The 24,186-nt window shown below is 38.6% G+C and overlaps 1 protein-coding gene across 1 annotated transcript; it reads right to left on the minus strand.

The window, feature by feature from the left end:
- Positions 1 to 2,962: 2,962 nt before the first annotated feature.
- Positions 2,963 to 23,492, minus strand: itih3a.1 (inter-alpha-trypsin inhibitor heavy chain 3a, tandem duplicate 1). Its single transcript, XM_052101416.1, has 22 exons — positions 23,324 to 23,492; positions 23,071 to 23,103; positions 22,834 to 22,860; positions 19,061 to 19,215; positions 17,278 to 17,382; positions 16,894 to 17,056; positions 15,545 to 15,655; positions 15,293 to 15,421; positions 15,084 to 15,200; positions 14,817 to 14,985; positions 10,897 to 11,022; positions 9,981 to 10,165; positions 9,287 to 9,472; positions 7,281 to 7,420; positions 6,980 to 7,128; positions 5,869 to 5,895; positions 5,713 to 5,772; positions 5,501 to 5,614; positions 3,916 to 4,117; positions 3,623 to 3,795; positions 3,390 to 3,501; positions 2,963 to 3,267 (listed from the first exon to the last, which is right to left on the minus strand). The coding sequence occupies exons 1-22, from the start codon at positions 23,426 to 23,428 to the stop codon at positions 3,129 to 3,131; spliced, it is 2,727 nt and encodes a 908-aa protein (XP_051957376.1). The 5' UTR covers positions 23,429 to 23,492; the 3' UTR covers positions 2,963 to 3,128.
- Between the last annotated feature and the right edge of the window lie 694 nt (positions 23,493 to 24,186).

Below are 24,186 nucleotides of genomic sequence, written 5' to 3' on the forward strand. Positions count from 1 at the left end.
CCAGAACTCAGGAGCTGGAAAAGCAGAACACTCCATCCCCCAGTGGAGAGCCAGGAGGAGAACCTTTTGTTCCCCTTTTCTTTTATGTTCGCCGTACCCCATGAGCATCAATTTGGATCACACGCAGAGCTCTAGATGCTCTGAGCAGCTCTTTGTCTGATTTGTTGGACAGCGGAAAGGGAACACTGTCTCCAAACAGTGGCTTGCCCACTGGGTCATGAATGCTATCGTGTTGGCTTACCAGGCCAAGGGCATGCCCGCTCCTTCAGGTAATACGAGCACACTCTACAAGGAGTCTGGCATCCTAGTGGGCACTGGCCAATGGCACCTCTCTACCAGACATCTGCAGAGCAGCGGGCTGGGCAACACCCAATTCCTTTGAGAATTTACAATCTCCGAGTTGAGCCGGTTACGTTCCGTGTTCTTTCAGGTGCGAACAGGTAAGTTTTGCGATGCGGGACAGCTGGCCGCGTGTACCGCTTGCGTATAGTGCCTTTCCCCTCCACGAACTGAAGCTATGCGCTCCCATGCATGTTCACGATCCGTGAACCCTTGGTGTCCTTCCTCCTAGCCATCTGGCTCATGAATTCAGTGGAGGAATTCGTAGTTGGACCCAGTATGTGTGCTAACATGCCCTGTACTGGGGTAAGTGCTCCACAGCTGTCGGTTACCCATGTAACCTCCTGTGATATATAGAAAGAATAGGAAAGGAAAAGAATGCCTTCCCCAGCGCCTTTTATGAGCATTTAATGGCCCCAGCTGAATCTAATACTCTGTGGAGAGAAAACTTGGAGTGAAAATGCAGCGGCTGGCGTGGCCTGCTCCCATACTAGATACGTCAACCTTCACAGGGATGTGGGGAACTACACTACGTTTTTTGGGGCATCTGGGGAAACTACGTGCAGTCCGACTGCTTCTGTTCCTATGCTCGCTGTAGCTTGCTTACACCTGCATCGGCAGTTCACGTAACACAGTTCAGCCATTGTGGTGTTTTGTATAGGGACCCTTAGTGTCACTACATCGACACATCCTCGAGGGAGTGACAGAAGGAGGTATTTTTGTTTTGAGATGCATGTTCTTTCCATTTGTATTAAGCGCTGTATTTTTTTATTTTATTTTTCCTTTCTATGTAAAGCGCCTTAAAAGTTCTCTTTAAAGGCACTATATAAAATAAAGTTTATTATTATTATCATTATTATTATATTCCAGTACATGATACACATTTAACATGCATTACAGAATGATTATTAAAAATAATAAAAAACTATTATTAATATTATTGTTAATAATGGAAATGGTCATCATTTGCCACCATATTGTTCCAAACCCATATCACTTCCATGCATCAAATAAAAGGAAAGTTCACAAATTTCTCATTTTCTCACACTCATGCCATCCCAGATTTCTTCTGCAGAACACAATTGAAGATTTTTAGAAGTTTAAGTATATATCTCAGCTCTGTTGGTCCATAAAATGCAAGGGAATGGTGACCAGAACTTTGAAGTGCCAAAAAGCACATAGAGTCAGCATTGAAGTAATTCATATAACTCCAGTGATTTTTAGAATCAATATAATGAATGTGGGTGAAAAACAGATACATATCTATAACTTTATAATATATAAAGTCCCTTTTTTACTATTAATTCTCCTCCCTGCCAGTAATTGAATCACCAAAAACACAAGAAGAATGTGAAAGTGGATTTATTAGTAAAAGAAAAAGGACTTGCATTCACTTGCATTCTATGAACCAACAGAGCTGAGTTATTCTTCTAAAAAAAATTGTGTTCAGCAGAAGAAGAAAAAAACACACATCTGGGATGGTATTATGGTGAGTAAATGATGTGAAAATGTTCAGTTTTGGGGAAATTATTCCTTTAAGTTAGACAGAATACTAGCCTTAATCATCATTTACTTTCACTGCATCTTTTTGTATTTCCTCCATATTTTGAAAGGGAATGGTGACTGAGACTGTAAGTCCATAACATTCTGTCTAAAGTCTTTTTGGTTCCACAGAATACAGAACGTTTAACAGGGTTGGAAGAACCTGAGGGTGGGGAAATTATGATATAATATTAATTAAAGGACTTTAAAGATGCTTCTCCGATGTGGATGAATCTGTCAATTAAAAGAGAAGTTTGGAAACCTTTTTCTAGTAATTATTATGGTGAAAAACGTGAACAATGCCACTCACTCTCAAATTATATATAATGTTTAATTACTGAATTACTTTACACTGAAGCAAGATCATGCTTTATTCATACCTTTTGTTGTTATTTCACAGCTTTTTACATCCTGCGTGAATTTAGTTCAGTGTAGTTCAGTGTAGTTCCAGTATTTTCAGTGTCGAAATAATTTTGATAATTAGTTTTGTACACTAAGGGTACATTGCACCATATCTCTGTGTTTGGTAATGCTCACAATCGTGATGGCAGGGCAAAACTTTTGCACTTAACGCGGATGTTTACAAGGATTTATACAGTAGGTATGATGCAGCGCTGATATAAAAATTTAAACTTATAAACTGAGGTCATAAGAGCCCATAGTTACAGATTCACACTGAAAATGAATGAGCATCAACATGACACAGACAAGCCCACATTATCACAATCTTTAAAACGTACCTCACTGCATTTTCTTAAGTTGGATTTAAATTTTGTTTTGCGCGCTTGCTGTTGTAGTGTTGAACGCGACTCGAGTGACAGTGTGCAGCTGTGAAGTTCTGCTGTCGTAAGAGTCATGTTCAAATACCTCAATAAATTATGCATTTATGAAAACATATTTAAATAAAACCAGTTATGTGACGACAGGAAAGCTACCCATTGTAATGAAGTAAAAGTAAATTGTTTTCATAAGAAATTTACTTAAGAGTGAAAAGAACCCACCATAAAACATACTCATAAAATAATTTTGTTTCCAAAAAGTTACTCAAGTAAATGTAACGGAGTAAATGTTACTACCCACCTTTGTTCATATGCTTCTTCAGTTTTTATTATTTTTTAAGTGAAATTACATTTAAAGTTTGTATGAATGATCTAAGAGTTATGGTTAAAGTGAAACACAAATTTGCCTTATCATCTGCTTCATTACAGTTGTTTTAAATCTTTTCGTCCGGCTACAGAGGCCCTTTCTTAGATAGTCTTGAAGAGACCAGAAACAATGTAGTCTGTGTGCACTCCATCAAGGAGTCCTGTGCCGTTATTGTGAATGAACCAGCAAGGCACATTTTTTCCATTCTTCACATCCTGTCTGAAATCTCTCTGCCAACCCCTGTAGACAGAATAATGCAGTAATAATTAACACATGTTAACAGAAAACCCTTGCAGGCATGATGCATTTCCTCTAAATCCATGTTCGATGCAAGGACAAATTGTGTAATGACTTGTATTCACCTGGTAACTACAAGCTCATGTCCCTTCACAAACATGATGGCATCTGGTTTGTCTGGATCTTCTCCTGGAAACAGGTCACTCACCTTAAACTCAACCCCATAATAGAACTGTCCTAAAGAGACACAAAAACCATTCAGAGAACAGCTGCTGTGCTACTTGATAATACAGCATTTACAGCATAAAATATATTTTTTTTAGAACATAATACTAAGTAAGTTCTTTAGCTGTTTTACCAAGTAGGCCATGGACATTGTGTGAAAAAAGGTGGCTGTCCAAGGTATAGAATCCAAGGTAGTCTTGGTGATATGGGTGTTTCTTCCACACTTTGTGAAGGATAATCAGAATCCTTACTGAGTTCTTCAAGGTCACTGTCAAACTGCGATCTTTGATTACCTTCAGATCCATGCTGGTGAAAGAAGGGACATGGTTCTGTGAGTAGGATGAGTCTTTTTCAAATTCTTACACTCCAAGTGTTTGATTTTGTCTACTTTGTAAATTATCAATGAGATGTTTGACTGCATCTTACTTAGGCCCTTTGATGGTGGCAGTATCAGTCCAGAAGAATTTTGCCTGTTTTCCTGCCTCAGACACTGAGATCTCCTTAGTGCTCACCATTAATCTTATACCAAACATCTCATGAATGATTCCAAATCGGCCAAAATAGGTGTTCACTTTTTTCCCCGGAATTACCTTCTTGTCTCCAATGGTTTGGCCATTGACCACAATACCTGTGGAGCACCAACAAATGTTCTTAGACATTTTGCCAGTTTTAAAGGGATCATGACATGAGGAAAAAAAATGTCATTGATCATTTGACATGTAAAAGTTAAACTTCCTGCTCATTACAAAAAGAGCATTTATTTAAAACAAGCTTCAAAAATGGCTCGTTTGGATTTTTCCTACTTTGTGTCGTCACACAGATTAATACATCAGCAAATGACTGCCTCTACAGCAAGACATCAAAGCCTACTTTTACAGAACAGAAAGCTGAGGCAGCAGTGGGCACAGGCTCACCAATACTGGACAGTTAAAAGACAGATAAAACATAGCCTGGTCTGTATGAATCACAACTTCTGCTAAGGTACACAGACAGTAGGCCCACTGTAGCCTCAGCTTTCTGTTCTTGGCTGACAGAAGTGGAACCCGACATGGCCTTCTGCTGTTGCAGCGCATTAGCCTCAAGATTCAATGAGTTGTGCATTCTGAGATGCTATAGCAGGTGTATCTAAAAAAGTGGTTGGTGAGTGTACAGTATATCACATATAAATATTTTTGTATGTGCTTAAGCGCATTTACCTTCCGCATGCTGAATTAGGAGCATGGGAAACCCTGGTTCGAAACCAGGAAGTAATCAGGTTTGCATAATCAAGGATGAGCATGATTCAGAGGTTGCATTTTTTCCCTCTTCCATAAAATAGGTTTGGGGTTTGGTTGGGGGGGTTCAGTTTGTGAAATATGCATTTTTAATATCCTCTTCAAGTTCTACATCCTGTACAACTGAAAACAATTCGCCTTTGGTGCCCCTTCGTGGATATTTCCCTCAGAAAATGGAGCTAACACGTGACCATTTGCCCAACAACACTTACTGGTTTGGTCACTGGGGGCAGTGTTTCGAATTTGGGTAAGCAGAGACTCGGCTAAAAAAATTCATCCTACTTTTTTCCGATTTCACTCTGAGATCAGTCTGTGATTTCTCTTAATAGTGTAATACTATTGCTCAGTGGCACTATCAAAACAGTCTTCTGTTTGTTTGACAAGCCTGTCTAGCCTGACACAGCAATATTGGCTCGATCATACATCAATGGCACAAGTTTGGGGTGGGACTATCTGTTTGTACTCTACAACCAATGGGAGTTTTCTGTATTCTGTTTGAAAAAAAAAAAAAAAAAAATAAAATAAAATATATATATATATATATATATATATATATATATATATATATATATATATATATATATATATATATATATATATATATTTATATTTATTTTTTGTAATTCATTGGTAATGCTAGTAATGTAGAAAAAACACACCTCTGTTTTAATATCTTCAAATTATTCTGGAAATATTCAGTATGTTGTTTGAAGATTTTTTTTTATAATTGTGCTCACCTGTAAGTGGGTCTCTAACCAGGTTGAATATGGTACCAGGTTTGTCATCAATGTTGAAGCACAGAGCATCATTCTGATCTGGCAACTCAATGATGAAGTGTGGATCTCCATCAACTGATACATTGCAAAGACATAGTGAAGGTTTTATTATGAATCTTAGTCTATTTCAAAAATCTTCATCTATTTAAAATTACATTAAATAAAACATTTACCATAATATGTAGGTGCTGCTGGGGCCCTGTAGGCATTTCTAGATGGTATAGGCACATGACCTGCAAATATGCAAATGGTCAATCTACCGTACAATAAATAGTAGAAGAAAATTTATTTTATGTAATTTCACACATGAAAGAAGTGTAAAGACTAACCATGTATTTGAAAATGTCTTCGTTGCTCTGTGAATTAATGTTAAGAGTAAGGGTCATATAACTGGTAAAAACACAATAACAAACACATTGAGAACACCTGTTTTATGCCAGTTGCTGAAGAACCAAAGACCAAAGTCTGCACTGACACCAAAGGCTAAAGATAACAATGTAATGTTCTTCTCACCAGTGATTTTCTTTTTTAAATTTAAAGAGATAGTTCTCCTAAAAATGTACATGTGAAATGTTGTCATCATTTACTCACCCTTATGCTGTTCCAAACCCAGTTGACCTTATTTCTTCCTCAAAACACAAAAGATGTTAGGCAGAATGTTAGGGTCTGATAGCCTCAGTCTCCACTAACTTTCATGATATTAAATAAAGAGCAGTGATAACATTCTTCAAATTGTCTAATCTTGTGTTCCACAGAATGAAAGAAAGTCATATGGGTTTGGAACAATATGAGCAGTTTTGGGAAAGTTACACAGAATAAGTAATCCTTTACTGAATAATTCATCTAAAAAGTAATCAAATTACTAATTATTTTACTTGTTACTTTCTAAATCACTTTCCTAGAAAATATTTTTTCACTTAAATTCAAAATGTCTATATTTCCTAGTCATTCATTGTCGCACAGCATTCAGCTGTTACAGAAACGCTAACAGACGTACATATGAATTCATATTTTAAATGTATTACAGTACACATTACTTTAGCACAAGTGGTATATGTAAAATGAATTACTACTAGGTTACTACCTAATTGAAATTCAGTAACTGTAATCTGATTACAAGAATTTAAAATGTAATGTGTTACATCACTTTTTTTTTTAATAAAAAGTCATTACTAAAAGTTAAATACTAATTACATTGTAATTGGAAACACACAACACTGAATATGAGGGTAACTGACTTCAGATTATAAATTTTTCGGTTGAATTACCACATAAACACTGCCGTAACGTCAGAGTCAGCTTGACCCATTTGTTTATTTTGTTTATTGAGTCTAGATTTGTATGGTTTATGACATTATGCAGTATTGTCTTCAATATTGCAAATCTGTTTTCTCCAAAGCAATCTATGTTGTCATGATTTGACAACTGGTTTAGTCATACCTTCAGTTAACTTATCTGCAATGAAGGAGTCATCACTTTCAGGTTTAGTGACGACCATGGAGGTAAGCGGTGTGACAAAGTTGTACTTCAACGAAAGGTTCAAAGCCTCAGCAGTGGCATTTCCTTTCTCATCTGGTGAGCCCTTTTCTCTGTTAGAACATATTGTTCAATAATTGGATTGGATTCAAATGACATTTAGACTAGTCATTTTTCACATACAGTAGGCCTTGATTGCATGACTACTGGTCCTAGAGTTGTAAGTAAGTGGGCTGAGCATATAAGGCCTCAGAAAAAATCTCACTTCTTTTCCAAGAGCTCCTGGATGGTCAGATACGCCCATAGACGCTCAGTGAAGTCCCCAAAGATATACTCTTCATCAGGAAATATGGTATCCCACTTGTGAGCATTTGCCTGACCTTTCACTTCAAATGTATTCTCAAACTGTTGCAATACAAGCAAAGCTTGATCAGTGTTAGGAGCCCCCAAAACCAGATCACCATTGATAATAATATAAGTTCAATGAGAATATAAATACTCTCTCAAAATATGATTGTAGCTACAATGTATGGAGTCATACATGTTTTAACCACACAGACATGTTTTTATACACTAAAACAACATTCCAGGCAACTTAAAATTTTCCCACCTCCTACTGAATATTATGACTGAAACGCTGCTTGACATCAGACATCCGACTTGTGAAGCCGGGGTAGATCGATCAAACCCAACATCAGCGAGAAGTTTAATTTGACTACCGCTGCATTCAAAAATGTAGGCAGCTGACTTGCTGCCTTATCAGTTCATGGCTTAACTGACAGCATTTATGAATGTATAGAAACTGGTATCAGAACAGTTTGAAATGTATCTTACTTTTCATTCTACCTCCGTATACAACCTCCGAAGGTAGCATTTTCCAGTTTTCGGACACAGCAGTCATTTCCAAGACGAAGGTGACAATTTTGTGAAACGTGAAAACAAACTAAGTATTTTCACTGCAAGAAATGTGCGAACATGCGATATAAAACAAATATACAGTATAAGACAACTGTTTTTGTATCAATCAATGTTTGCGTTTTCAACTATTTTGCTTGTGAAATGGCTACTAGATTGAAGACTGTGCATTTGATTGTGTACATGTGACCATTACATGTAATTGTCCAACTAGGTTACTGTCATAACCTCTGTTCCTTGATGGAGGGAACGAGACGTTCTGTCAATGAAGTGACACTAGGGGTTGATCTTGAGAGCCAGAGACACCTTCAGATTTTTGAGAAAAGGCCAATGAGAAGAGAATTGGCGAGTTGAATTTGCATGCCACTCCCCCCCGACATATGGGTATAAAGGGATGTCCCGGAAGCGGATTCAGTCAGGTTTTTGCACTGAGGAGCTGAGACAAGGTCCCTGCAATACAATGGTGTAGTTCAGCCTGTGGCAAGAGGGACACAACGTCTCGTTCCCTCCATCAGGGAATGGAGTTTACGACAGTAACCCTTCTATTACTCACTCACTGTTGTGTTGATGAAGTGACACTAAGTGTCCCTTATACGAAACGCCACGTTGGCTGAACTGTGTTACATGAACTGCCGATGCAGGTTATCTCCAACGCTGTCTCCAAACAGATGCTTGCCCACTGGATTGTGGACGCCAATTCTCTGGCTCAGGCGGAACTATACCGCTGTAATGGCTGGGACCTTATTTCGGCTCCTCAGTGCAAAACCTGAATTAATCCATATTCCAGCCTCCATTTTATACCTGTATGTTGGGGGGAGTGGCATGCAAATTCTATTTGCCAATTCTCATTGGTCTTTTCTCAAAGATCTGAAGGAGTTTCGGGCTCTCGAGAGTGACCCCTAGTGTCACTACATCGACACAACGTCTCGTTCCCTCCATCAGGGAACGGAGGTTACGACAGTAACCGAGACGTTAACACCTCAGACTTCACCTGAAATGCAGCATTAATGCTATTCTACGGAACTTTAATCTCTCTGTCGACATCTGCGATTGAAACAGAATTGCAAGTTTATTGTGGAGGAACATTGTTTTGTTTTTTACGACAGTGCCTGGCACCACTCTTCCACGCGGATTAATCTGATGGTTTGAGGTGTATCCATGGTTGCCTGTGATCACCGACCTGACAGCCATAAATATAAATCATTATTATAGGCTTACCATAGTGAATCAGGTTAAGGCAATAATGTTGTTATAAACAATTGTGAAAACACACAGTACATTTTTTTTTTACAAATGATTTATGACAAATGATTTCAAGTAGAGGATATACAGTAGAAGACAAGTTAATGTACTTACCCCTTGTGCGGACACTTCAATCTGAAAGTTGTTCATGTCTAGGTCATTAAGTCGGCCAGCAACCATAATCTCAGAGCCATTGAAGAGATGTTTAAAGTGGCTTCTTGTCAATGAGTTAACAGTGTTGTCCGGGTAGTGAAAATTCACCTCAGAGAGGAGAGGACTTGCCACTTCTTCATAAAACCCCTTTTGAAGCAAATAATTAGCAAACTATCATCAGTATCCAGGTTTTCTTAATATTATATATTAATAATTTCATGACATGAATTTTTCTCAATGTTATACAATATGAAATGAACAAAATGTGCTTTTCAGTCAAATGTAAAATAAATAAATAAATATAAATAAATAAATAATAAAACTTACCGGTTTGGTCTTAATTGACTTTGAACCCAGTAATTAAAAAACATGTCAATTAAAGAAATTGTTTAGTGTGAATTGAATTTTCATGTATTTTAGAATAAGTTCCATATAATAGACCCAGACAAAAAATTTGATTCACGTCATTTACCCATATAGTACATGTTTAAAGTTTACCGTCTTTCTCTTATGGGAAAACAGAGCAAAAATAGTGAAGATTTTTGTCCAATCAAACACTCTCTAGAATTAGGATGACATATAAAATACATAATCACTGTGATCATTTATAGGAATACTAGGTTTTAAATTTGTACAAAAGACCCCAGTTCCCTACCTGTAGCTGAAGTGCAGCATCCGAGTCCTCGTAAATCCTGCGAGCCATGCCATTGTTCTGCTTGCTCAAAGTGTCCAAAAATCCATAGTCTGCGTTGACACCAAAGGCTAAAGATAACAATGTAATGTTCTTCTCACCAATGGTATTATGAATGCTTTTCATGATCTCTGGAAGACTTTTTTTCCCTAAAAACAAGAGAAATTTTGAAAATGCAATTCCCGTTTCAGACAACAACAAGACTGAACAACAAATAACAGCTAGTCATTTCAGAGCATTACAGCAGTTATTATAGGGAGGAGGTGGGCTCCTTTAACAAGCTATGATTGTTCTGCCCTTCGGACAGTTGTGGTGTTATTGATGCTTCCATGGTCTGTCATGCCTGAGGCGTTTCCCATAATGAGATACTAGATGAATGTTTGAAAGGGAACAGCTAGAGAAAACCTAGCCAACTTATTGAAGTGACTTGCAGTACAAAAGAGGAATAATACTGTACATCATAAGCGATTCATCTTAAGGACACAGCAGTACGAAAAGTGCTGCATTCTTCGCTGGTTAAAGTTTCAGGTGGTGTCATTCATCCAGGCCGAGATGTTTGCCAAACAGGCAGAGATTTGAGCATTCACCGTGGTGTTATTGGGCTTGAGGTGAACTTTTAGCTAGTGTGCTCTGGGTAAGAAAACTGAAATGACTACAAGGCTTTTTCATGTTAGTCGTGCATAAACAAAACTTCAAAATGTCTGGTCCACGTTGCAGTTTATTCTGGCTAAGAACCCACCAAAACAGCCTCCTGAGAGACATCCACCAATCAATCATATTGTTTTGGATAGTTCTGCTCCAAGACTAACTTTAATTAAATGTTGTTTCTCAAGGAAAATCAACAAATGATAAAGGATTGCTGATGTGTGCATATGCATACAAGTATCTGGTTCGCCATCACTCAGCAAAATGATCATTTGAACTGCATTCTGTTGGGCTGCACTGTTGCGCTTTCCTTCATCAAGCATCTCCACAGCATGTATGACAGCATCATGCAATTCTGTTGCTGAAACCAATAACAAAGAAAAATTCACAAAAAAAAAAAAAACACAAGTTTGCAAGTCTTTACATCTTTGCAAGCTAACATATAGTCAGGGGGCCAAAACTGATATTAAAACTTTGTCGGACACTTTTTGGTACAAGCATACAACCTATCCAGTATTAATATTTAACCCCTCAACATGTGTTCTAGCCAGGTTGTCAGCTTAGAATTTATTTTTTTTGTCCATTTTAACACTATATTCTTAAAAGTGGTAAAAGCGGATTTTTTTTCCAAAGTGCTTCCATTTTCTTCCATGTTACCTACTGTCATTTTGGGCAAATGTGCAATAATCACGAACACATACGATGTGGAGAAATTGAGGCAGCTGCAGCATGCTATGAAGATCTTGTTCTGAATGTTGGAGAGGTTCAAGATCTCCTTGCTGAGTTTGACAAGGCTAATGAAGACAAACCAACATTTACCTTCTGGCGACAATACATGGACCTTGTGTCTATTCTCCTGGCATTCACACGGGCACTGAGATGTGGTGACTGGAAGCTTTACATGTCGGCCTTCAAGAGCATGATGCCCTGGTTTGCTGCATATGATCACACCCACTACACAAGATGGGGTGCTGTATTCATAGCAGACATGGAACATCTGGCACAGACGGCACCACGGGTCTACCAGGGCTTCCTAGATGGCGATTTTGTAGTCAAAGAGGCCAAACATAGCTTCAACAAGGTGCCATTTGATCTTTGCCTTGAGCACATCAACAAAACTGGAAAGGTTGTTGGAGGATTGGTAGGCATCACTCGAAATGAGACAGCTAGAAACCGTTGGTCCATCACCTACAATGAACGTGCATCTCTAGCACAGGACACTAGATCCCTGTTTGGACTCACACATGATGGAGAAGATGACGAAGACAACCACAAAGACTGCCTTCCATCAAGACTCAGAAGGGATAATGAGGATGTCATTCAACTTGTAGACCAATTCCAGAGATACCATGTCTTCCAACTGGAGAATATGTATGAGTTGGTGTCTTTGACAACTGAGCTGGTGAAAAAAAGAATGAGCACAATGAACACAAACTTCCATAACAGCCTCACTAAGAGAAAACTCAAAACATACTCAAATCTTTACAGAACAGACAGCAAACTTGGAAAACTCAAATCCAAGTGTGTGAAGCCTGACAGGGATATTTTCCATCGCATCATTGTATCCATGGACAGTGGCAGAGAGGTTAACATAGATGGGCTTCTCCAAGAAGAACTGTGCATGATCCCCTTTCACTTGCCACAACATAGTCAGTGCTCAGACCTACTAGCAAAGCTGACTTAGCCACCATACTACAAGCTGGTGCAAAAGAGACGGGGCTAAGTCCATCTCTTGTGAGAACATGCACGATCATTGATGGGACGGCTTTAGTAAGAGCAATAGGAAAACCTCCAAATGCATCAACCTTTGGGGATTATGCTGACATTTTCATACAGAAAGTGACTGGCAATCTACATGGGAACATTACTAGAGTGAATCTAGTCTTTGATCAGTACCTACAAAACTCCATAAAGGGTGGAACAAGAGCAAAAGCGCAGCACCACGCAGCTGAAAAATTCGCACCATTGTAAGTAATGATGTAAAGATGCCAGCTAACTGGAATAGTTTCATTGAAATGGATGAAAACAAGGCCAACCTAACACAATTCATTTCAATTGAACTTGAAAGGCACGTCATTCAGTATGGTCTTGAAATTGTAATAAGTGGGGGATTTGATGATGCTGAAAAAGTGGCAACGGCAGCTGGGATTGATGTTTCCCACCTACGGGCTGCACATGAAGAAGCAGATACCCGCATATTGCTACATGCTGTTGATGCCACAACCAAAGGGTATGAGAGGCTCATCATTCAGTGCAGAGACACAGATGTACTGTTGTTGCTTCTTGTGTTTGCACACCTGCTGAGCCCAGAAATTTGGATGAAAGCAGGAACTGCCAAGAAACCATGCTACATTAAAGTGCATGATATTAAAATGTCAAATGATATTCTGGATGGTCTGTTGGCATTTCATGCTATCACTGGATTTGACACTACCAGTCAATTCACTGGAATAGGAAAAAGGACGGCGTGGAAAGTGTTCCAGCAGTGCCCTCATCTTCTCCACAACTTTGGTGAGGATGAAGTACCAAGTCCAGCTATTCTATCCTCAGCAGAACAGTTTGTCTGCAAACTGTATGATCCAAAAACGACCAGCACTTCAATCCATGATGTTCGCTGTGCTCTGTTTCGGAAAGTGAAAGCCAATGTGGATACTTTACCACCAACTCAGGATGCCTTGTCTCTGCACCTCATGAGGGCCCACTATCAAACAAAGGTTTGGAAACAGTCACTAGTGACCCATCCACAGTTGCCCTCACCAACCAGTTGTGGTTGGCACATGAAGAATGGAATGCTTGTCCCCCAGCTTTTAACCAAAGAACCTGTACAGGCCAGGTGCTTGGAGCTGACGATATGTGGATGCAAGGAAAGTGGAAGTCAATGCAGTACCAGCCAGTGTATATTTTGGAATATTTTGCAGTGGGGAATATTTTGGAATATTTTGCAGTGGGGCATGTGGGTGTGCCTGTGCAGCTTGGTGCAAGAATACTCAGGTACTCACATCATTATTATTGAGTTTGGCCACATTATATGCAACTATATTGTTTCAGATTATTTGGCATGATATTGTTTTTCCTGTTTTGTAGATTAGATTTATATTATGCCCTTGGATGCATGAATGCATGTTTTGTATTTGGATGGTATTCATTATCAAAACAGTAAATTCTTCTTTTGTGTCCCTGACCAGGACTCAGATTGAGCTCATGGACATGGTCCCTGGGTGCCTTCGGTTGGCTGCCTACCTGAGTGCCACTGCTTTGATGGGGAAAAACATACCTTTGCCATACGACTATTACATAGTTATTACTACTAACTAGTTACTAACCCTAAAGAAGTGAGAGAGCAGTTATGTTAGGATGGAATTAATAACTATAGTGATATGTCAATTAAATATAATTTGTGTTACAACCTGTTACATTAATGAAGTCAAATAGCACCATAGACCACCATCTACAGTTCTACATTTCCGCCTTGACATTAAACTATTATAACTTGTGCAGCATTGCACTCTCTCTCCCTACAAGCTTTAAACTTGGCTTGACTCATTCCCATATATAGGGGTACTGATTGATAGAGGTTTTGGGATACTATGTTATGTTTCCAAGCTGATATTCACTTTGAAAACTGGTTCTCTTTAGGCGGAGATTGTTTTTTTCATGTTCTAGTTCTGTTGTCTCTTACACTGTACAATAAATGTTCATTCTGACACGTCAGCAGACATCCCATGAGTGTTGGTTTTCATTTGATACCATTTTTATGTATATGGTCCTTGGGGTTGTGGAGATATTCAACATTTATTGTTGGCATGTTGTGTTGAGCAGGAAACCAAGAAATTGGCCTGAAATTGCTTGTACAAGTCACAAAAAAAAATTTCAGCTTGACAACCACCCTAATATCTTACCTATGGGTATCTTCTAACTAAAAAAATAGGGTGACAGCTTGTACCAAAACATGTCCACAAAAGTCTTAACAGAAGCCCTTTTCAGAATTGGCCCCTGACTAATATTTTATCTACTTGATGGTGTACAACCATCTGTAAACGTTACAATTTTTGCAATGGGATTTTAAGGATTTTGTCTCGTATGGATCTAATGTTTATTTTAATGTTTATTATTTGGTCAAGGATAATTACTTGTAACTTTTGTGTTTAAACTTACACCCTCCAGCCTTTAAACCTTTGACAAATTGTTTGGCATCTTGCACATTTTCCTGTGTTGCTTTGGTTAAATGTGGCTTCCATACAGAATATCTGGATTCAAAGATGACGATTGCAAAGAAGTCATCTTCTGGGAGATCACTCAGAATGGTGAGCAGTGCCTCTTTTGTCTATCACTCAGAAAACAAACCAAAAATTACAAAACAACTGTTTTGCTTAAATTTGCAGCACTTACCGTTTTTTGATGACTGTCATCTTTTGCACTCACCTGTACAATTTTATTTCCTGACATTGACCCGCTTACATCTATAACAAAAACAACCATCTTTGGAACTCGTGGAAGATTGGCAGGTGCAAAAAAGTGCACAAAGTATCCATTTACAATCTGTTGATGATAAAAGATTATATAAAAAAAATGGAAGCGAGTTTTGTGTCAGTGCTTGCATGCATGTGATTTCCATCCTAATGATATCTTACCTGGATATCACCAATGTCATGAGCATGGTTGACGTCATACTTGATGAAGAAATCTCCATCGATGAGTGTACCTTCACAGTCAGCGCACTTTCTTTGTTGATCCAGTGTTGGAGAGAAGAACACATGGGCCTGAACAGAATGGATAAGTAAAAATGTAATTATCTTAGGACAACAAACAGTATTGAAATTATTATTATAAGTTGACCAATAATGCTTTGTACTAGCATCCATTAAGAGACTGCATTATATCACCTTTTTCTCAGTGACAGTTTTTTCCACCAGAGGTAGCAGCTCATTGGTGATGAATGTGCCATAGGCGTCCAGAAATGCGATGCCCTGAAGTTCATAGATATCTACCACAATCTGTAGATAAGAGACAGAACTGGTTATGGCAAGAACAAATCTGTTTAAACATTTAAATATTCTACATCTACAAGTCATTACTTATTATTTGAAATGAGAATTATTGATATCATCAAAGGAATTAATGTTAAGATTCTAAGTGTAGATATTTGTAGTTTGTACTGTGGCAAGCTATTTTAACATTTAATCAGTTGTATGATATGTTGTATAGATAGATTAGTGGTTGACAAATGACATGTCCAAGAACACTCCCAAATAAACACTGCAGTGTAGGGTTACATGGTTTAGCTAGTACAATCGCAATACAAAAAAAATGTAACCGGTACAATATCATCTTGTTACTAATTTCGGTACCATATTATAGTATGCTGTCATTAGCAAAATGATATGAGACTGTGTGACAGTTTTAGATTAAATCAATGACAATTTGAAAAATAAAATAAAAAAAACTGTGGGTATGGCCAAGTGTGATCACTTTACAGCAGAAGAATGTAATTTAATAAAATATTATACAGTCACTTGCGCTGCCGCTCCGTCATCAGCTTCACATACACACGCACGCACACACACACACACACACATGCGCACACACTCACACAAACACAACACACTACTGGTGCTTAATTTTTATGCAATGTGTTTAGAGTATAATCTTCTGTTAACACTTAAATTACACTCCAGTGCAGCTCGGAGGAGAGTCGTGATGGGATTATCCCAGCATTAATAGGAAGCTTGATATAACTAACCCGTCAAAAACAGGAAGATCTCAAAGGTCTGTCAAAATAAAAATCCTGCTTAAATAAAAGCTCTATTCAACTGGATGTGTGAAATTAAAGACATAAAAATATAACTACTGTATAAAAATTTAATATTCAAAAAGTAGCAATACTCAAAATGACAATTCTATAATATTAAATGGTTAGTTTAATATTGTTATTATTATTAATATCCCATTAATGCAACATTTTAGTATCGGAGCAACCCTACTTCAGGGTGACTAAAGCATTTTTAAAAGTTAAAGTCATAAAAACTGCATGCATTATTATAACTAGAAGAATCAGACATTTTTTATAATAGTTTTGAATTAAGTACAAGTCACTATTCACAAGATACTAATTCCAGTTGACCTGCTGATGCATGTCCTCCAGCCTAGGAATTCACATAAAAAAATTTATGTGGAAATTGATTTTTACAGTATTTAAAATAATGAGAGAGATAGTTGTCAGTTATTTATGAACCTCAAAGTGTTGGACCAGCTGTTTGGGTTTGACTCCGATCATGAGCTCATATTTGCCGAACCGACGTTGAAGAAGTTCCTCGTGAGTAAGAATAAATGTGACATGGCTGGTTGCCGCAACATTAACAGAAACTGAGAACTTCTCCATTTTTCTACCTGAAGCTCTAGAACACAAAAACATCAGTAAGTATGCCATGAAGTGGATAAAAAGATGCAGAGTCATCTATATATGGTAACTTTTCCCAGAAGAGAGAGCCTGTGAATTTAAATGTTAAATCTGTAAAAAATAAAATTCTCAAGTTTTAGCAATACAACATCATGCAAGTAGCCATTTAAATGTGGAGTCTTTAAAGATCATTTAGTACACTGACATGAAGTTACTTACTGGACTAAGCCTGCAGTCTTTCCAGATGACACAGCCTTCTCATACTGCTTCTTAGCCTTTTCTTTTTCCTTCACCTCACCTACATACACTTTGCCATCAATCTCCCTTAAAAACAAACATTTAAAGGAATAGCTTAAATAAAAATTAGCTCATAAATTGGTACTTCCATCTGTACGCACTGTGCGTAACATGAGCACTCCGACTGACATTCCTTGAAAAATTTTCAGCAAGAGTCATTCTTTTGAGTCGATTCTTTTCAGTAAATTGGGTAAGAGGAATAGCGAAATGGTGTGAATCAATTCGCGATTAAATCAGATTCGTTCAGAGAGCTCACTCATGCACTGACACAACTGCATCTGTTTCTCACTCAGTAAAACAGTATGAGGATAGAACATAGAGACAAACAGTGCTGAATGATGTGGATGAAGTGGATGTTTATCTACAGTGAATTAAATCAAAATAGAAACAACGGTTTTAACGAAAGAAATGTCAATCTAATTTTTCCAATTACACTGTGAGATCAGTCTGGAGCATACCCCCAGACATCCCAAACAATAAAGGTACACTTATTTACTTGGTCAGGTTTCTGTGTGTACCCCGGGATGAATACAAATGTCTTTATTTTGTGAAACACAAAACACTCCCAAGTCAAATCATATGAATACAGTAAAGCAATTGATTCAATAATGGAGCCTAGGGTGACCACATTAAACCTCATTGGCTCATGACAAAACGTGCATCATTATGTCATGGTGTTCTGGTTATCAAAGCGATCATATTGCTTCAGAAGAATTGGTCTTGGTTAGACTCAGCATGAGCCAAGGAATCAAAGGAAAATACATTTGATTCTAGGTCTTACGGTTTAGAAGTTATGAGCATAAACAAAAGTGCAAATTTGAACAGTTGGTGGGGCTAGAGGGTTTGAGTTAGAGACCCCAAATTTGGGTCAGTTACATTTGAGTGTCCTCTATCAGTGTGCCATATCTCATAACTTTTCTTATGTATGTTAGATGGGCTGTCATAGACTCATGAGCAGAAGAAGAACACAGATTTTTTTCGAGCATAACAGACCAGAGTCTATTCACTTTTATTATATGGCAAAAAAACCAAGTGAAGGCCTAATTTTTTTAATTATTTTTATTTTATTTTATCCCCTTTACTCCCAATTTAGAATGCCCAATACCACTATTTAGTAAGCCCTCATGGTGACACCTTGTGTAGTTACTCACAACAATCCGTGTGACAGAGGACAGTCCTCAGTTGCCTCCGCTTCTAAGACCGTCAGTCTTCGCATCTTGTCATGTGGCTCACTGTGCATGACACCATGAGACTCCCAGCACATGGAAGCTCATGCTACTCTCCGCGATCCACGCATAACTTACCACGCACCCTATTGAGAGTGAAAACCTCTAATCATGACCACAAGGAGGTTACCCCATGTGACTCTTCCCTCCCTAGCAACTGGGCCAATTTGGTTGCTTAGGATACCTGGTTGGAGTCACTCAGCACGTCCTGGATTCAAACTCGTGACTCCAGGGGTGAGCGACCCAGGCCCCGAATACTTTTTTTTTTAAATCACATTTTGTGCTCCACAAAGGAAAGAAAGTAATTTGGGTTTGGAGCGGCATTAGGGTGAGTAAATAATGACATAATTATTCCTTTAATTGATGTGTAACAAGCAATAAACATTCCACAAATTGCAAACATACATAAAACTAAAATGCAATAGATTTGTTTGGCACATGCTGAATTACTCTGACTAAATACAATGGAAAAGACTAACATGCTGAAGTTGGTAATGAAGGATGTCTTGGGTAACTCCACCTCAAAGATAACTTCCTGTGAGACGTTAGCCTTATTAAGAGCTTTAGTGGTCATGACAGAGTGGGCAAAACGTGATGTCACTTTGCAGTCCACTTTCACACTTTGCACCTCTATCTGAAATACAGAAAGAGACATAAACACATAAATTAATTTGCACCGAATATATAAACACACATAGGGTTGGGAGGGTTACTTTTGAAATGTATTCCACTACAGATTACAGAATACAAGGTGTAAAATGTAATTTGTAATGTATTCCATTAGATTACTCAAGGTCAGAAACTTATTCTAAATACTTTGGATTACTTCTTCTGCACTGCTAGATTTTTTCACTTGTTTTGACTATAAAAATTCTGCCAGTACAGTAAGACAAATTACACATGTTAAAAATACATTCTCTGAAAAAACTAAATATCTTATGCAGTGTTGTTTCTAAAACAAGATAAATCAAATTGATCTTGTTTTAAAGATTTTTATATATTTTTACAGGAAAACAATACAAAAATGATCGAGAATACGATTTTTGCCCTAATATCAAAGGTCTTACTAGAAAAAAGAAATTATGATCCAACGTGAATTTTCTTGATTAAAAAACAATATGATCATGCCCGGTAACACATGCATGTAAAATGGCTAGAAATAGCATTTTAGCTTAGAGTTAAGCTGTCAATTTACACAATGTTTATTTCTATTTCTTCTGCTCTAAACTTACTTCAAACTTACTTCTTTGTCTGCTCATGAATGTAACACATCATAAGAAAGTGTTTAACCGCTGTTCAAATGCACTTTGGATCACATTATTTATATGTCTAAATGTTTTCCATCTGAAAGGACAAAATATTAAATGAAAAAAATGACAATAAAATGCAAAGTAATCTCTTCAGTAATCAAAATACTTTTTGAATGTAACTATTCTAAATACCAATGATTTAAATTGTAACTGTAGTGGAATACAGTTACTTATATTTTGTATTTTAAATATGTAATCCCGTTACATGTATTTCATTACACCCCAACCCTGCACATTCGCGCACACACACACACACACACACAATTCAATCAATGGTGCTGCGGCATCGTGTTAGTAGATTGTTCTGGTGGACATACATATCATCACTTATTTCAGGTGGGCATATGCAAAATCCTAAGAAAGATAGGTGGGAATACGGCGTATGCCTGTGTATGGCCTAGACTACACTACTGGGTAAAAGGGCAAAACTATGACTAAGCCATTGCATGCTGCAACACTGATTACTTCTGTTGACTGCTGAAATTTCATGGCAAATAGGTATGTTAATGTTGCAATCCTTTTCAAATAAACTTTAAATGACAAAGACTGAAAAGAGTCCCTACCAGGGGCCTGGTATCTCAGCATGCAAAGACGCTGACTATCCCCCCGGAGTTGTGAGTTCGAATCCAGGGCATGCTGAGTGACTCCATCCAGGCCTCCTAAGCAACCAAATTGGCCCGGTTGCTAGGAAGTGTAGAGTCACATGGGGTAACCTCCTCGTGGTCGCTATGGGACAACAAGGAAGTGGCCATCAAGGCTGTGGTCTCTGCAGTTCTCCAGCCCCTCACACTCTCCTCAACCGATGTGTGTGTGGCACTGAGCAGAATTAATGCACGCAAGGCTGCTGGTCCTGATGTTATCCCCGGACGCATACTCCGGGCCTGTGCTGCGCAGCTGACTGAGGTTTGGACCGACATATTTAATCTGTCACTAGACCAAGCAGCTGTCCCCGCGTGCTTTAAAACCACCTCCATCGTGCCGGTGCCAAAACACTCCAATGCAACAAGCCTTAATGACTTCCGTCCAGTTGCACTCACCCCCATCATTATGAAGTGCTTCGAGAGGCTGGTCCTGGCCCATCTCAAGACCTGCTTATCACCCTTACTGGACCCCTTACAATTCGCCTACCATCAGAACAGGAGCACAGAGGATGCCATCTCTACGGCACTTCACTCTGCCCTGTCCCACCTTGACAATAGCAACACCTATGTGAGAATGCTGTTCATTGACTTTAGTTCAGCATTCAACACCATCATCCCATCCAAACTCATCACCAAACTCAGTGAACTAGGCATCAATTCCTCCCTCTGTAACTGGATTCTGGACTTTCTAACCAACAGACCTCAGTCTGTTAGGTTAGCTAACCACACCTCCTCAAGCATCACCCTGAACACCGGCGTACCACAGGGATGTGTGCTGAGCCCTCTCCTTTACTCCCTCTTCACCTATGACTGCACACATGTACATGGCTCTAACACCATTGATAAGTTTGCAGACAACACTACAATGATTGGTCTCATCAGTAACAACGATGAGACGGCCTACAGGGAGGAGGTCCAGCACCTATCATCGTGGTGCACTGACAACAACCTGGCTCTCAACACCAAGAAGACCAAAGAGCTCATTGTGGACTTCAGGAAGTCTAAAGCTGGCACACACACACACCCATTTCTATCAACGGGACTGAGGTGGAGCGTGTAACCAGCTTCAAGTTTCTGGGTGTCCACATCTCTGAGGACCTCTCTTGGACCCTCAACACCTCTACCCTGATCAAGAAGGCTCACCAGCGTCTCTTCTTTCTGAGGAGACTCAAGAAGGTCCACCTGTCTCCTCAGATCCTGGTGAACTTCTACTGCTGCACCATCGAGAGCATCCTCACCAACTGTGTCACAGTTTGGTACAGCAACTGCTCTGCCCATGACCGGAAAGCACTGCAGAGGGTGGTGAAAACTGCCCAACGCATCACCGGTTCCTCGCTCCCCTCTATCGAGGCCATCCAGGGTAAGCGATGCTTGCGTAAGGCGCGCAGCATCATCAAAGACTGTTCCCACCCCAACCACAGACTGTTCACCCCACTCCCCTCCAGGAGGCATTTCAGGTCTCTCCGCACCCATACCAGCATGTTCAGAGGAAGCTTCTTTCCTGCAGCTGTCACCCTACTGAACTCTAGCTCTGCATCCCAGTGACAATTGACAATTGACTAGCCCCCCAGGACACTACGCTACCCCACCCATTCAGTTCAATTATTTATTTAAATGTACATACTGTAATTACACCTATACATAGCCATATTCTACTACTCTTCATCCTGTACATACACTTATACTTCTTCTTACTGCTCTTATAATGTTACCACGCTGCACATAGCTGTATATACTGTACATATCTATCTATATGGTTCATACAGATTATCCATATTTACTGTTTTCTTACTATATATTCTGCTAATACACTACATATATCTATATTATTCTACTACTATTTCAAATGTCACTGCTACTACATTGCACATATCTGTACAAGTTGTTCATACACTGCTCATATTACATAGCCATATCTATTCTGCTCTTATAACACTGCAATATATTTCTGTACCTGCCTATGCACCACCTGTCTATACTTGATTATCACATTTTACTTTTCTGCTTTTTTGCACTTCTGGTTGGATGCAAACTGCATTTCGTTGTCTTTGTACTTGTACTCTGCACAATGACAATAAAGTTGAATCTAATCTAATCTAATCTAATGTGGTTTGCTCTCATATGATGTGTGGATTGATGGTCTTATGGAGCGCACGGAAACAACTGAGATTGTTCCTCCGCCACCTGGATTAAGGCGAGTCACTACGCCACCACGAGGGCTTAGAGCGCATTGGGAATTGGGCATTCCAAATTATGGAGAAAATGGAAAAAACAATAAAATTAAAAATGAAGAGTCCCTACCTCAGCATTTCTGCTCACACTTCGCTTCTGTAAAGGAGGTAATTAGCAAATCCATGTTAGACAGAAACAATATAGCTTACCATATGTAATTGTAAAAGTTTGTGTGTACTCTAGCAAAAGCATCACCACAAAAAGTAGGCTACTTGTATGTATTGTGTATTTATGAAAATATATAAATGGCCTCCTTTCTAATTCCAGTTCTATCTGAGCAGGGTTTTATTAGCAATGATGCAATACCTTTAAGAGTCGGTTCATGCTGGTATTGCTGTCCTGGAGGGGTGCAAAGACAAATTATTATAAGAAATGCCATGGGATCAATTCTGAAATGGATAAACTGTATTTTTCTATTTTGACAACTGTATTGGCACTGAAAACAGCTCAGAATTGAATTAATGTGTTGCCTGATATGCAAATCACTGATATGCTAACATGAGTTAACAGAATGATAATAAGGTTTTTGAACAGCAAAATATAAAAAAGACAGACCTACCCATTGCTCATTGTCCTTTGAGATGACCAATGTCTCAAAAGACCCTGATGGAATATAAATGCATACAAACAGGCAGAATAGCAGCACAGTCCAGCCTGCAGACATGGTGCACTCTCTCAACTGACTTTTGGAACTGTGTAACTCAAAGAATTTGTGTATGCTTCTTGGCAGAGCAAGTACCAGCACAACAGTTTTGTGGGAGTGTGTTGTGGGATGTTTATTTTAACCTTTGGTAATCCTGAATTCCTGATCATATGAGTGCAATATTGATCTTACCCATCAACTGTTGTTTTCGCCACTTTGCTAACTTCACTTTGATTAAATTCACCAACCACTTGTGTATATAGACATGTATATATATTAGGGCTGTCGATTTAACGCGTTAATAACGTGCGATTCATTTTACAAAAAATAACGCGTTAAAAATATTTACGCATTTAATCGCAATGCTTTCTTGAGAAATTCAAGCTTGTAGTACCACCTGTTTACTCCAGAGGGCAGTAAGTGAAATTTCAGCTGTGTGAGCAACAGTTTATTACAGTGAACAAAACATTAACAACTCTTCAGCAGACACACACACACAAATGTGCGTTACGAGCGCAAATGCGAACCAAGGGATCTCAAGATGTGTTTAAAGATTGAGTATTAAACTATATTTAACTTGACACAGTGACCTAAACATTTTACTTTTATGACGCAACACACCCGAGACGCGACACAAGCATGTCTGATGCAGGTCATTTGGTCTTTACCTCACAAATATTTAATTACCAACAAGGTTAAGGAGGTGTCCTTTAAACTGTTACATCGTTTTTACCCAGTCAATCTTTATTTAAGAAACATGCTCCCTGAAATAGATCCAC

The sequence above is a fragment of the Xyrauchen texanus genome, chromosome 32 (assembly GCF_025860055.1).
Source record: "Xyrauchen texanus isolate HMW12.3.18 chromosome 32, RBS_HiC_50CHRs, whole genome shotgun sequence".
In the NCBI taxonomy this organism is placed as follows: domain Eukaryota; kingdom Metazoa; phylum Chordata; class Actinopteri; order Cypriniformes; family Catostomidae; genus Xyrauchen; species Xyrauchen texanus.

Coding starts and splice junctions, on each gene's coding strand:
- itih3a.1 (XM_052101416.1), bottom strand. CDS start 23,428: ATGTCTGCAGGCTGGACTGTGCTGCTATTCTGCCTGTTTGTATGCATT. Junction 22,861..23,070: donor GCATGAACCGACTCTTAAAG/GTATTGCATCAT, acceptor CCTCCTTTACAG/AAGCGAAGTGTGAGCAGAAA. Junction 19,216..22,833: donor GTGTGAGCAGAAATGCTGAG/GTAGGGACTCTT, acceptor TCTGTATTTCAG/ATAGAGGTGCAAAGTGTGAA.